Source organism: Notolepis coatsorum (genome assembly GCF_963971535.1).
Source record: "Notolepis coatsorum genome assembly, chromosome: 11".
In the NCBI taxonomy this organism is placed as follows: Eukaryota; Metazoa; Chordata; class Actinopteri; order Aulopiformes; family Paralepididae; genus Notolepis; species Notolepis coatsorum.
The window spans coordinates 71,870,621-71,885,938 of NC_140175.1; the positions used below are offsets into that span (position 1 = coordinate 71,870,621).

At 40.8% G+C, this 15,318-nt stretch overlaps 2 protein-coding genes across 5 annotated transcripts in view; one reads left to right on the plus strand and one right to left on the minus strand.

Annotated features, from left to right (window-relative positions):
- snx30 (sorting nexin family member 30) overlaps positions 1 to 13,732 on the plus strand; it is an 85,234-nt gene extending 71,502 nt beyond the window's left edge. Inside the window, exons 9-10 of the mRNA XM_084324589.1 lie at positions 9,626 to 9,673; positions 13,617 to 13,732. Coding sequence (XP_084180715.1) covers positions 9,626 to 9,667 — 42 coding nt within the window. The 3' untranslated portion in view covers positions 9,668 to 9,673; positions 13,617 to 13,732. The remainder of the gene's footprint in view (positions 1 to 9,625; positions 9,674 to 13,616) is intronic.
- Positions 1,252 to 15,318, minus strand: part of palm2akap2 (PALM2 and AKAP2 fusion) — a 177,212-nt gene continuing 163,145 nt past the window's right edge. For all 4 annotated transcript variants that reach the window (XM_084324584.1, XM_084324585.1, XM_084324587.1 and 1 more), the window contains 2 exons: positions 13,568 to 13,746; positions 1,252 to 6,519 (listed from right to left, as the gene is read on the minus strand). In XM_084324584.1, the coding sequence (XP_084180710.1) occupies positions 6,400 to 6,519; positions 13,568 to 13,746 (299 nt within the window). In that variant the 3' untranslated portion in view covers positions 1,252 to 6,399. The remainder of the gene's footprint in view (positions 6,520 to 13,567; positions 13,747 to 15,318) is intronic.

Here is a 15,318-nt window from a genome sequence, read left to right on the forward strand (position 1 = left end):
CAACACTGATTTAGATGGATTTTTAGTTTTTTGTAATGTCAGATTTAACAACAACTCTTTTCAGAAAAGTGGGAGTATTTCATTTTTTATCTGACATTACAAAAAACCAAACATCTAAAAATAAAAATGGTTATGATCAGGACTGAAGTTGAATAAAAGATGTATGACTGTTTAGACTGTGTTACTCTCTGTCTGTTTACTCTCTGTACTCTGTCTGTTTTTTATATTTTAGGAGCACTTTTCTTTTTTTTGCTATGCGTCTTACTGTGAAGCACTTTGGTTGACGTGTTTCATGTGTCATATGTCATTTTGAAGTGTCATGTCTAAATGTGCTATACAATTAAATTAGATTGATTGATTGTAAAAAAAAAAAAAAAAAAATTGAATAATTTGGCTGAATCTGCCACTTTGGATCTGATTGATCCTGACTTCATGACCTAACTAGCACACACAAACGCTATCACCTCGTATATACATTTTGGTTACGACATTACACGTTGACGAGGACCGATCAAACGCACCCATATTTACGAGGAGAGAGCGTTCAGGTGTGCTAGTTAGGTCAGAAAGTCAGGACCAATCAGATCCAAGGCAGCAGATACAGTGACATCAAGAACAAGACCTTTGTCAAGACAATGAAGACTCCAGTGTTACTTCCCTCCCTTTTCCTCTTTACCTGCATCATGGCTCCTGTATCTCAGATATGAGGCAGGTTAAATGAGGTGCTACAGATAAAATCTTTATGTAGACATTTATATTATTATAATAAAAAAAGAAAGAAAAAACTATATATATATATACATCCAGAGCTTTTAGCAATGTATGGAATAAAAGTATTGCCCCCCCCCCCCCCAAAAAAACCCCACAAACCAAAGCAAAGTCAATGGGGTCAACCTCCTGTTTATACAAACTGACTGGGGGTCACTGCAGTTTACTTCACAGTGCACACAAAAAGTAGGTTTGAGTCAGGAGCTCGACCCCATTGACTTTGCATTGGTTTGTGGCTAACTATCCGGAGTTAGTGTGAGGAACAGGATGGATTGCGCTGAGAAAGGACTCTACCAATCAACATCATCATTGGTAAGGTATTGAGTTCCAAAAATCATAACTATCCCTTTATTTGCTCGATCAACTGGTTAATTCGTTTTTAAACCTTTATTTTCAGCACTGCCCTGCTTCATATCACACACTGTCCAAATTCTTGAAAGGGAGAACAAATCGTGCACATTAACCACTCAAAAATCCACGCAATTACAGTTTTTGTTTTTAATGAGAAAATATTCATATATAGTAGGTGTATAACTGTGAACCTTACATGTGCTATAAAATAACAGAGCAGAATATGAACATACAAGTGGTTAACATAGGACAGATTATAATAGGATTGCTTCATCACGCAAGAAAAAAGAAATACCGGCTTTGCTTTGGTGTTTAACCCCAGTGGGTGGAGCTTACAGGCTCCACCCGGGCCGAGCAGGTGCAACAAAGCGAGCCGATAAGAGTTTACACCGATAAATAAAAACCATCTCTCCCAACATAAATTCATACAACAGGAAAAGCGTAATAATAATAAGTCACAAAATTTGAATTCCTTTCCGTGTGCATGATGTTGGTTAGCGTTTCAAAAGCATTGTCATATCATATATGGAGAAACCCAATAGTTTTTACTCAACAGTTTTGTGCGCTGGAGCAATAATGACAATAATTCCTTCCATCCCTTGGTAGGTGCACATGTGTGTGTGTGTGTGTGTGTGTCTACAGTAGATAGCCTAAGTATAGCCTAAGATAGCCAGTTGTAATGTGGTGGATACAGTACACTAGGGAAGAGACCAGTTGTCTTGTTTTCCTCTGATTCTAATCTTTGTTTATTTTCTAATAGTCCGTCTGTATATGTATCTCCCTGTCTCTATTTGTGCACTCAAAAGCATGGATGACATTCAAACAGGAAGTGACAAATGCACACCCAGACTCCGACACTCACACAAGCGAGCAGACATGCACACGCACACACACACAGAGCATATACCTCGGAAAGATGCTCATTGAAAAGTAGGCCACAGTAAAACTATGTTCCATTACAAAGAATCTATTTATTTTATTTATCTTTAAAATCCCATCTGTTTCCTATATATTTCCCAGACACTTTACATCTGCCATAGGGACATACCTCAGTTGATACTTGTTTTTCAAGAAACAAGTGTTTTTCATTCCTTCCAATTCCTTTCATTGGGTTTCCATAGTCTTGACAACCTTTTTCTTTATAATTCTATGGTCTCACTTGTTAGCCACATCACAGCAAGCAGATCAACACCAGCGCCTCTGTCTTTCATTAACTCTCTTAAGTTGTCTTCCTGTCTGTGTATCTGTCTTTTCATCTATCTTTCTTTCTTTAGGTCTGTTACTCTCGTGGCAAACTCATGTCTCATGTCAGCAACACAACCTCCATGTGATATCATAGTCACACTCGTCTACATTTGTACTGCAATAGCAACCACCACAGCAAAAACATCTCAACCTAATAAAGGGACATTAAGTCCATTAAATACTTTTCATTTCATATATTATTAAATGTGTATTAAAAAAAATTAACAAAGGCTCTTTGGAACACAAAGGAGCCAATGTGTGTCTTGTTCAATGGGAAAATTGGTACATTGTGTTGGGCTCAATTTCTTGCTTTTCACTTCCTTGTTAGTAAGTGGGAAGTATTCTGATTCTGACGATTCAGGAACAAGACCGCTATGTGCAACCTTTGACCATACAACTTTGTAAATACCAAAGAAGGATTTAATCGGTTTTAGGAGAGTCTGAAAAGGCATATTAACGGTACCCAGCACTTGTATTATCCATCTTTGACAGATTATAATAGGAAGGATTATTCTTCATTATTGGGGGGGCGGCATAGTGGCTATGGTGTTGGATGTGTGACAGACGATTGCTTTAAAAGCACTGGTGGTGGAGATTCAGCCATTTTTACATTCCTCTCTCTTTATTTTCTGCATTCTCTATTTTACATAATTTGCAGTTTATGTTGCCATAATAAGGTGTAGCCTACATGTTTTGTATAACCTGACATCGGTACACAAGACTCACTGTTCTGTTCTGTTCCACTCTAGGGTAATATGCACCAATATGACAATTGTTATTCACCTACATGTTTCCTAATTCCTACTATGAATGGGGCAAGACGCCTCAGAATTGCCCTGCGTGTGCCCTTAGAAATTGACGTCTGACACGTCGCCCGTTTATAAACGGCACACCTGATCATTTGCAACATCAAATTCTACTTCTACAGCTGTGAGTGCAATCCCGGAGAGTTGGCAACCCAATGTGGAAGGCATTTTTATTTTTTTTTACATGGGACTGTATTCGGAATTGTCACAAAGAATAGGACTGAAGAAACCTGACACAGATCTCAACAACATCTATCCAACTTACAAGTAATGTGACTAGTTTGCTACTATTACAATATAAGCCTATTCAATTAATTGATTCCGCAACCACCATGACACATTTATCAACGGCTAAATAAAATTCCTTATGTTAATCCCCCATGTCAGATAGGTCATACCATCCGCTGTTGACTCTACCTGTCACTTGTTAGTTTTGAGCTCCCAGGCCGATCCACAGACTCACTTTACACCCAGGCAGGCACCCAGAGCAGTGCAGCAGGCCTGGCCGATCCACAGACTCATTTTACACCCAGAGCAGTGCAGCAGCTTCTCATCCCATTCACAAAAACAAGGCAAAAAGCTCATTATTTCCCCTTTCTGGGGTCCAGTAATGTCAAACATCGCATAAGAGATCGTCATGTGGTTGACACAACAACCTGAGCGCTCGGTGTTCCTCAAAGAGATTAAAGCTAGAGTGTGCACTTCCTATCTACACAGCTAGAGGGGGCACTTCCTATCTACACAGCTAGAGGGGGCACTTCCTATCTACACAGCCAAAGCCGTCCCACTGCTACCGCTTAGTGATGGGGATCAGTAACCTCATTACAGACCCAATCAGAACCTCTAGGTGGCGGTGTGGACATGAGAACAGACAATTTCCCCTACGCACATCTTAGAAGAAGATCATCTGACTCAAATGGTGCCGGGCCGCGAGGAACAGGATTCTTTAGAAGTGCTTGCGATGTGGAGCGCGATTAGTCAGCGGTAGGAACGGTGTAGAGATGAAGCCAAGGTGACGCTGCAGACAGAGGAGTTCAACCCTTTAAAGAGAGAAACTCCTCGACTGGCAGACAGTTTACACTTTTTGGGTGGGAGTTTGGAGTAGTTAAACCATGAACCATGAGGAAATGAATATACTTTCATGCAAATTACAGTCATTATTTCTTAAATAGATTTAGAATAAAAAGCTTTGTGTGACCAACTTATTATAAATGACGACATGATTTGGTGTACAACTTATGTAAAAAAAGAAAGTCCTCAAAAATGTCCTAGGCCAGTGAGGTCTAAAAGACAAAACCCCAGTTTCAGAGAAATACTCGTCCCATACAAATCATTTATACATCAAATACACAATCCAACCTCGGTATATTACATAAAACTGCTTACATCAGAGAGCAAAAAAGTCAACAAGCAACGTAGCCGGTAAAAACATAAAATAAATGATTGTATACAAAGAAAAAACAACAACAGCCCAACCGTTTATTATGACTCAAACGCGTCTTTACCTTTCCTCGCGCTATCTCCTTCCGCCTGAGCTTACTGTACAATATATTGCTTTATAACTGTGAAGTTATTGAGAATATTGAAGAATAGTGATCAAAAGGTAGCCTAATCTATCTACTGTGGTCATAATACAGCTTCTGTTCTGCTCTAGGTCTACAGAGATAGTGGTAATATAGGATAGGAGAGGTTAAAATATATTATACTCGTCATGCGTTCAACAACGAAGAGAAAAAACCACAAGCGGGGATTGCAGATTTAGGGGTAGGGGGGGGAGGGGGGGTTGCTCCTAGAGGCTGATCTGAGGTCAGGAGGCTTAAGGCGAGGGGATGAGAAAGGATGGCCTTCCCCTCGGTCAAACACAGCCTTATTATCAAACCCCCTTGTTACGAGAACACTGTGCTCCCTAACCCTGGGAAAGGGAGGTGTTCGACCTCAGTCAGCGCGCTAGGGCAGTATCATCCCAGAGCATTACAGGTGGTCAAAATTAAAGCAACCCTGGGGAGGGCAGGGGCCTATTGTCATTGTCATATTGTACACAATATATTATACCTGGGACCAAGTCACTGCACTGTGATGCAAATACAAATGGCAGCTGTAAGCGTTCACAGCGTTCTAGGACAAAACTTCCTAAGCCCTACTTTTGACGGACGAAAAAACTGTGCTACTGTATAACCGACGAATCCTTCTGTGTGGGGCCCGTTTTGGCTCAGAGCCCCGGACAGCTGTCATGATTGTCCCCCCCCCCCCCCCCCCCCCCCCCCGCCCGCCACCCCTGACAGTGGCCATCCTAAATCTGTAGTATCATCACAAAACCTTACTCAATTTCAGCATTTAATTTGGCATCGATGCCTTGCCAGGTGGGTATAGTTGGCGGGGAACAGTTCAATGACCTCCTCCTCTCCGAATCCTCCACTTGATCACACAAGAAGTATTTGAAATTAACTTTTTTTCCAATTTGGTATTTTGATCACGGTTTGGTCTCCCTGTCTGAAGTATCATTTCAACCATCAAACACTCACTCTGCACCCCAAAATACCAGTTAAACTCTCATGTCATCCATCATCACACCTTTCAACACTTAAAAACACACGGCAGGAGAATTGGGTTTAAATCAAGCGTGTAAGAGCAGGACTAAACGAGGCTCAAACATCTCCGCTCCTGTTGTGTGAATGGTCAAATCTTGTAGTGTGAGCAGTCCTACGAACACAGAAATATTCATTAGGTATTATAGTGTCTACCAGTCTGTACAACCTTTTATTTCGCTTCCATTATCACTCCCAAGCACCGCAGCAGTGACTCTAAAAAAAAAACGACTCTCAAAATAGTTATTGTGTCTCGCCTCTCGTCTTGGAAAACGTCCGTTACGTCAACTTTGCGAAGTCAAACGGCACTTTGACCTCCAAGAATCTCTTCTCCGTGCTCTCGAACGCTTCTCCAAATGTTCTTCAACTTACTCTGTCCTATACACACACCGCTAGCACCGCCTTAAAGCCCCCCCAGCAAACCAATCACACGAGTAGATTCATCTCCAGGATGGGGCAGATTGGTCGGGCCAGTAGGTCAGGTGATCATCAGAATACTATAAGTAAAATAAATACTGCTGGTCGTCTCACATTCCATTTCTTTTCCCACCTCCTCTTCTCTGTGTCTTCCTCCTATATCCATCCTCTCCCTCCTCCTCTCCTCCCTTCCTCTTTGGCCCCTGACTGTCTCAGAGAGGGGCAAGTTACTCCTCTTCCTCCTCCTCCTCCTCCTCTCCTTCTCCATCCTCATTGGCATAGATACCGGCCTCCCATTTCAGTGCCATGTTACTCTTCCTCTTGGTGACGCGAGTGGCCTCCAGAACCTGCCAATCACAAAACAACAACCAATCAGATCCGGTCACAGTGAATAATAGTCCAACCCCCAGAGCAATGAAAATGTGCTATATTGATATGAACCACTCTTGTTTCTCAGGGTGGGAACGTAACCACAAGCAAACACACCACACTAAATGCATGCATTCCATTTCAGACACTTTGGGAGCGCTCGGTTAAGCTTGCCTGCAATGGGGGAATTGTAAATAAATGGCATTTTGATATACCTTCCTAGACAACTATGGCACACAAATCAAGTGCTCCCGAAGCGTTTCACTTTAGATAATGCTCTGGTATTAATATCCAGTTTTGTGACAAACACTGTTCCATGCGTGAAACACCAGGGCCCTCATTTATCAAGTTTTCTTAGAAAACCTTCTATTTCCACACGTAAGCACAGAATTTAGAATGTGTGCACGCACAAAAAAAACGGGATTTATCACACGTGCATACACAGTTGTCTTGATAAATATCACCTTGCTCCTAAGCTGGAGCTTGTGCACTGTTTTAAGTATTTGCATACCAGAACTCCCCGATTAACCATATACGGTAATGGAACACCCCCATGAAATGTGGAAAAGTGGACTAAGCCGAGGGAAGCGTGTTGTACACGGTGATGTCGGATACTATATCTATTAACTTCCTAAAAGACCATTGCTGCCTGGACACCGCAAACACTAATAAAGACCATTAACCACTGTTGCCCGTTGGTGTCATTAATGCATGCTGGAATAAGAACGCCTTTCTTCATTTATTTTTAATATTAATAATTATTATAATACAATAAAAGACAGCTCTGTCTTTTAATACACATATATTGTACAGTAACGTCAAATAAATACTACAGTCCCCGCTGAAATAAAGGTTCTGCACGCACATACCAGCAGTGATCTACAGCATAAAAGATAGCCACTTTATAATACTATTCTGAGTAGATAATTCATCTGTATCGCAACAGAGTCATGGATCTGGTCGGGGCAGGTAGCATTATGTCGGGAAAATCTTTATGAAATAAACAAATGTGAATTAAAGAATTTAAAAACAAAGTTTAGCATATTAAATCGTTTTATAAGCTTTCTGAGTAGATAATTCATCTGTATCGCAACAGAGTCACGGATCTGGTCGGGGCAGGTAGCATTATGTCGGGAAAATCTTTATGAAATAAACAAATGTGAATTAAAGAATTTAAAACGAAGTTTAGCATATTAAATCGTTTTATAAGCTTATAGCTTTTTTCGTGCTGATTTGAGAAGGGTCCAGCTGCAGAGCCGGAGAGCAACTATCAGGGCCAAGATAGCACTTATACTATTTTGAGAGAGACAGCAGAGAGACAGACAGCAGAGAGACAGACAGACAGACACTGTTCCACTGTGTGTGTGTGTGTGTGTGTGTGTGTGTGCGTGTGTGTGACTACTAGTCTAATAGTAGAGACTCAGCCCCCCCCCTCTGGACCACCTCCTAGTAGAGACTTCTCTAGGAAGAAGACGAAGATGAGGATTAAGGCGAGACACTGCAGGTGAATAGTCAAATATACCTTTTTAGTTGATTTTGAGATTTTGTTATATTTTGCTTCCTAAACATGTCTTCTATGAAACTAGTGACAATAAAACGTCAATAACACACATTTAGTTGTTTATTTTACTTCATTTTGCCTTATTGCATCCATAAATGTCCACATATTTAATGGGGAAGTGCCTCATTTGCATATATAAACATAAATTTCAGAAAACTTGTCTCTACTAGGAGGTGGTCCAGAGGGGGGGGGGGTCTCTACTGGGAGGTGGTCCAGAGGGGGGGGGGGTCTCTACTAGGAGACTAGTGGTCACACACACACACACACACACACACACACACTGTGGAACAGTGTCTATCTGTCTGTCTGTCTGTCTCTCTGCTGTCTGTCTCTCCGGCTCTGCAGCTGGACCTTCTCAAATAAGCACGGAAAAGCTTTTAAGCTTATAGCTCCAATTTGGGTCCCAAATTGCGGTACAAATGAAGGAGGTGTCTCGGGTAGTGGACTCTAGTTAATATTATGTTCTCTCTGCAATTAGACTGCCCCTCATTCATTCATTCATCCCTATCTGATGCTATCTCTGAAAACAGTTCCTGCGAGCGCAGTCAGTGCACCCGATAACGCTATATATATAAACCTGCATTCATTCGGAGAGAAAGACCTATTCCACATGCTATTTAGGGTTTGACAATAATTACACTAATATCGCTATTTCACAATGAACTATAATGAATTACGGGGGTCATACAGAACACGTCAGTCAAGCTTATTTCCGCGTTGAAACTAATGCATGCAACTTATCTATGCCGTCCGTCTGCAGTCCCCATATTCTACCACAGGGCGCCAGCTAAGCATGCTCTGGGCTGTGCGCAAACATACGCACAAAGTCAAGTTCATGTTCAAATTGATAAATCCCACACTTTGCTTAGAAATGGTCGTACGCACGGGTTAAGCACATTATCCGTGCGTACGTCACGTTGATAAATGAGGGCCACTTCTATGTATGATGATGTATATATATTTTTATTCAGGGGTGTAAAAAGTACCCAGAAATTATACTTAAGTGTAAAGTAAAGTAAAGTATGTAAAGTATGGGTACTGTCTCAAAATCTTACTCAAGTAAAAGTCAGAGTATCTGGCTAAAAACACACTTGAGTAAAAGTTAAACGTACTTAAGTACTAAAAAGTTAAAGTTAAAACGTTTTCTGACTGTCTATTCTTCTGATGCAGGTCTTGCACAAGGACCAATCAGCATGGGTATGGGCGGGTTAATTTTCCATTGATTGGGATTTGATTGGCTGTTTTTAAATAAAGTGCGGCCACAGGATTAATAACGTTAACGTTAGTTTGGCCAGAGAAACAAATATACTAATTAAAATGGTTGGACCTGCGAGATTTGTACTTTGTACTTCTGCATTTTAAATGTAAGGAGTAAAAAGTATGTTTTTTTTCTCTGAAATGTAATTGAGTAAAAGTACAAATCTAATAATACTTGAGTAAAGTACAAATCCCCTAAAACATTACTTAAGTATTATAACGAAGTACAATTACTCAAGTACTTTACACCCCTGTTTTTATTGCAGATGTTGACCAAGTTTTCCGTTGGGGACATAATTTGGAGTTGAAAAAAGGTAATAAATCACAATATATCACAACCTCAACATAAGTTTCCTCATGATCCTCCTCTGATCTGATAGAGTTGGCCGGGGTGGAACATTTAGACTAATTTCACAAACAATTCCTTATATTGTATTCAATATTCTGTGTGCATTCACCCCAGAGAATATTGTAGCAGTAGTGCAAACATATTACCACATGGCACACAACAAGTGCTATACAATGTCAAACTGAACACAGTGAATGTAATGTGATGATGTTGGTGTTATATTGGGGTCACGTAGATCTTATCTACACATAACTCATGGAAAGCACTACTGTACATCTGAGAAATGTACATTAGTGTGTGTGTGTGTGTGTACATGACACGCATGTATATATGCTCATTTATGGGTCAAAGGTCATACCAAGCCCATCGACAAGCACATGCAGCACCAACACCACAGAGCAGACTGGTAAAAGCAGTGAGACAATAAAGCAGACCTGGGCCCAAATACACCTTCTGGCACATTGTAACCGACTGGACTGAACTGAGCATGTGCAAAGCTTGCTCTGCAGGCATTCCAATGGAACACAGAGATAAAAATGTTAACTATACTGTACCTTTGAATGGTATATTTCAAATGCGATGCAATAGCATTAAAGTAGATGAATAGAATGCACACACAATGAGGTGCCCACTACTCGGAAATTAAACTAATAAGAGGACAACGTTGCTCCTCTCCACTTGCTGTGATATTTCTTAAAAGAACATGCCGACGTTATGAGAAATGTGCTTACCGTCTTCTCCAGAGTCAGATAAGAAGATGGATGCCAATTTCCTCTCTCTGTGCCTTCATCTAGCTAGCACACATGAATGGAAGCGGATAGAAACCAGCTAGCCTAGCTGTTTGCCAAAAACACCTCTACCAAATGGTAAATGGCTGCAAGATTTTATATAGTGCTTTTATCCAAAGCGCTTTACAATTTGTTCCTCACATTTGACCCATTCACTCACACACACCGACGGCAGAGGCAACCATGCAAGGTGCCAACCTGCTCATCGGGAGAAATTAGGTGTCTTGCTCAAGGACACTTCGACACGCTGCCCGGGAGTAGCGGGAATCGAACCGGGAACCTCCGGATAACCAGGCGACTGCTCTACCTACCGAGCCACTGTCGCCTACCAGAGTTTTAAACTAGGCTAGTGGTCCGTATCCGCCCTCATTTGTGCTAAGCTAGGCTAGCTTGCAGCTGGATATCATTCTACTGAACGCATAGAGAGGAAATTGTCATCTATCCTCTTGTCTGACTCTGGAAAAGGCAGTAAGCGCATTTCTTATAATGCCGGTGTGTATTCCTTTAACATTTCGTAACATTTATTAATGTTAAATGTCACAGCAATTGAAGAAGAGCATGCAACTCTTACCCTTTTATCAAATGAAGGCCTATGCAATATAACAAAAAATGCATAGGGGCTGATGTACATCTTCCCTAAGTCCTTTCAGTTCAGTTGGACCCAGGTCTGTCAGTAAAGCCAGTTAGCGGGGGGGGGGGGGGGGGGGGGTTGAACACACAGGGACAGGTGTGAAAGCTACCTCAGTGGTTACCTCATTAGCCAGCAACATACGGGCGTACTGACCGACCAGCAGGAGAGAGTAGTACAACAGTCAACATGTGTGACATCATCATCATGGGTCAACATTTAAAAGAACAACAAAGCCAGCAGTCGGAATGTAATGGTTTGTGATAGGTTTACCAGAAGACTGGCAAGATACTGGGACGACTTGAGAAAGAATTGTCCCAGGGCACCGTTAAATTGTTTAGATAGCTAAAATACCATGTGCTTCCGTGATTCTTTTTCACTGTTACTGATCCGAAACGAGTAGGGTAAATCTGCAGTGCCGCAGCCTGGGGCCTGTACTGTGCGTCGGGCCTGTACTGTGCGGTGCACTACTGCGCATGCGAGAAACAAAGTAACATATAATATAGGACACTAGAAACATAAAGTAACATACGGAAAATAGGACCTAATGTTCAAAATAGCTAAATATGTACTTACATTTTCACTGAAAGACATCTTTGGTTCTTTTTCAACGAAGAATAATGAATGCTTAAAGTAATACTATATAGGTTAATTAAACCAGAGCTAGAAAGAGCTAGAAAAAAACCAGACTCTTTATACTCTCACCTGCCTCCAATATAGTCCCCCCCCCCCACCCAACCACCTCCAATGTACAGATTTCCCCACCTACCCAACCCCCCCCCCCCCCCCACCCCACCTACCCAACCTCCTCCAGTGTAGTTTCTTCCCCCTCAAATGATAGACAGTACTGTTACATCTAGATATTTATGACATACCAGATCTACAAATATACAGTACTGTTTAAGAGTACAAAAAGAGTCTAAAAAGAGAGCATATACATTTGAGGGGAAAGAAACTGTACATTGGAGGAGGTTGGGTAGGTGGGAAAAACTGTACATTGGAGGAGGTTGGGTAGGTGGGGGGTTGGGTAGGTGGGGAAAACTGTACATTGGAGGTGGTTGGGTGGGGGGTGGGGGGGTGACTACATTGGAGGCAGGTGAGAGTATAAGAGTCAGTTTATTTTTTCTAGCTCTTTCTAGCTCTGGTTTAATTAACCTATATAGTATTACTTTAAGCATTCATTATTCTTCGTTGAAAAAGAACCAAAGATGTCTTTCAGTGAAAATGTAAGTACCTATTTCACTATTTTGGACATTAGGTCCTATTTTCCGTATGTTACTTTATGTTTATATTATATGTTACTTTGTTTCTCGCATGCGCAGTAGTGCACCGCACAGTACAGGCCCCGACGCATAGTACAGGCCCCGGGCTGCGGCACTGCAGATTTACCCTATTGAACCCAACCACCAATAATAACAATTGACTGACTGAGCTATTAACTGTTTAAAAGAGCACACCATGAATTATCTTTACAGAAAAAACAATATTTTTCTCCAAAACAAGCTAAAAACATTTAACAAAATTTAGTCTGCCACATTCGGAACAAGAAATACAATGTGTAAGTTCTGCACCTCATTAACCAACATGAGTACAGAAAAAACACATGGTTTTCAAGAAAACAATAGTCTTTTCGATAATTCAAGAAGACAGACCTTTCACTTTCATTTCCTGATTCAAATTGGGAAATTCCCTCCGGTCAGCCATGTCCCAAATGCCAGAAGACAAAGCCTTCCACAGACATGGCTGACTCAACATGAATATGAGGAAATAGAAGGAAAATAAACCCTGTGCTGGCAGTAGCTGACTCTCTTATTATGTTGTGTTTTGCCAAAGGCTGGCAGCTATGAAATTAAGAATCAAGTGTGTCTTTTAAAAAACGACAGAATTGTCTTTATGACTGTACAGAGGAATGTTCTTAAAGTCTTCTCTGGCCTGCAACCCAAGTCAAAAACAGTTATTCCTTCCTACCCTGGAGAGCTGGATCATCAAAATATACTATTCTAGTCATGTGGCAAACCGCCATAAACAGGCTCATGACTAGGGATGTTCGAAATTGGCTTTTTTACCGATATCCGATATATACCGATATTGTCCAACTCTTCATTTCCGATACCGATATCAACCGATACCGATATATGCAGGGTTTCCCCCCCAAAAAACACAACATTATGCATACATTTCACAATAAATAAAATAAGAATTTGTTCTTACTTGCTTGCCTGGGTAAATAAAGGTTAAATAAATGTAAAAAAATTATAATAATACATTTTTTGAAAACTGATAGATAATTTCCGATATTACATTTTAATACCAATATCGGTAGGCCGATAATATCGGACATCCCTACTCATGACCCATTAAGAGTCCCAACCCACAGTATAAGTTTTAAAAGTGCTGTTGTCTCTCTCTCTCTCTCTCTCCCTCCCGAGGTCCAGATACTTACGCTATTGTCCTCCAACTTCTCTCTCCTCTTCGTCTTGTGTGTCTCGTAGTCTTCCATCAGTGTCTGCATGTAGTTCTTGGGTCGTGACCCTCCGGAGTCCTCGCTGCCGGCGTCTGACAGAGCTCCCTCCGAGGGCGAGGGAGAGACGGGGGGCACGGGACGGACCTTCTCTATCTTCCCTACGGAACCACAGAGAACACTGAGAACCAGGACACGTCCGGCCGGCTGCAGAGCAGAAAGGTTATGTTTCCACAGCAAATACTGATTTTTGTCCCCATTTCTCTCTTGCTAAAAGAATCATGCAATGGTTCTCAACCCCTTTGGTTTGTGACCCCGAAAAACAGAGGGCCTGTTTGTGACCCCTCCTACATAGTAAAGCATAGACATAATGGTGAACTTTGACATAATAATAATGATTTTTATTTCCCCTTTCCAGGCTAACTTGATTAATGATCGGAGAATACTTTAGACTTCAAATAATATTATTCATTACTTCACAAGAAAAAAAAGCATCTATCCCAGAGATAATAAACATGATAAAAAGTATTTATACCTTCTCGTGACCCCTCCCGAAATCATCTTGCGACCCAAGAACCATTGTACACACTCACTTTAAACAAACACTCACCTTACCACTCACTTTAGACACTTTAACACACTTTATATGTATCTATTATTAGAGATTTGCACTACATTCATACCTCATTTGCACCTTACCCTAAGTTTTGTACCTCATTTTATTTCTGCATAGTACCTCACTGTTACTCATTTGACTCTGTATTGTATATTGTATATATATTTTTTTTTGTATTTCTTATTTATAGACAATGTGCATTTACATTAATCATTGTTACATGAAAATATGTTTGCACCAGATTTATCAGAAGCTAATTTCCATCTGTAGTCTTCTCCAAAACACAGGAAATACAAACAGTGCAAGAGTTCAAAATATATATACACGTAAAATGCCACACAACATGCACAGGACACACAGCATAAAGAGTGCAAAATACATACACGTATATAAATGCAACATAACATGCACATACACACAGCGCCAAACATAATCATCTATTCTTGACGCTTAAAATACAAGACAGAGTTCAAAAGTACAAAGTAAAAGTAACGTTATCATAGTTTATATTATTTTTTATGTCACTAGGAAGCCTGTTCCCCTCTTTGATGGCCTTGAAAGAGAAGGCAGATTGGGACTGAACATTCCTTTACTTACTTTTTTTTACTGTATGTAGCACACTCTCATGGGCTCATACAGAAACAAGCATTTCATCATAAAGTATTCTATATTTTATTATGACAAATAATAAACAAACTTGAAACTTGAACTATGGGTTTGATATGGTTGCTGTGAATGGAAAGCCAAACAGGCCACTTGAGGACTTGTTGGCATAGGTTCAGTGCTTGGAGCTTGACTGGTATAACTGTACTGGTTGTAGTGGGTGTACTGGTGTATGACTATTGTATGTATCTTTATCTCTTTATAAAGCTATCAGCCAGAAACCATGATGACACTCTTTATAAAGCTATCAGCCAGAGATCATGATGACAGAACAAAATAAGTATTGCATACTATCTTCACTTGCCCTTCCAAGTGGAGATAGTGTGTGAGGTGAGATAGTGTGCCGTGAAGATAGTGTGTGAGCAGCCAGGGTCAGTCAGGTCAGACGTCAGGGCTAGAGCAGAACCCATAATGGAATGAAATGGACCTTCCTATTTAGTTAAACATTTCTGAA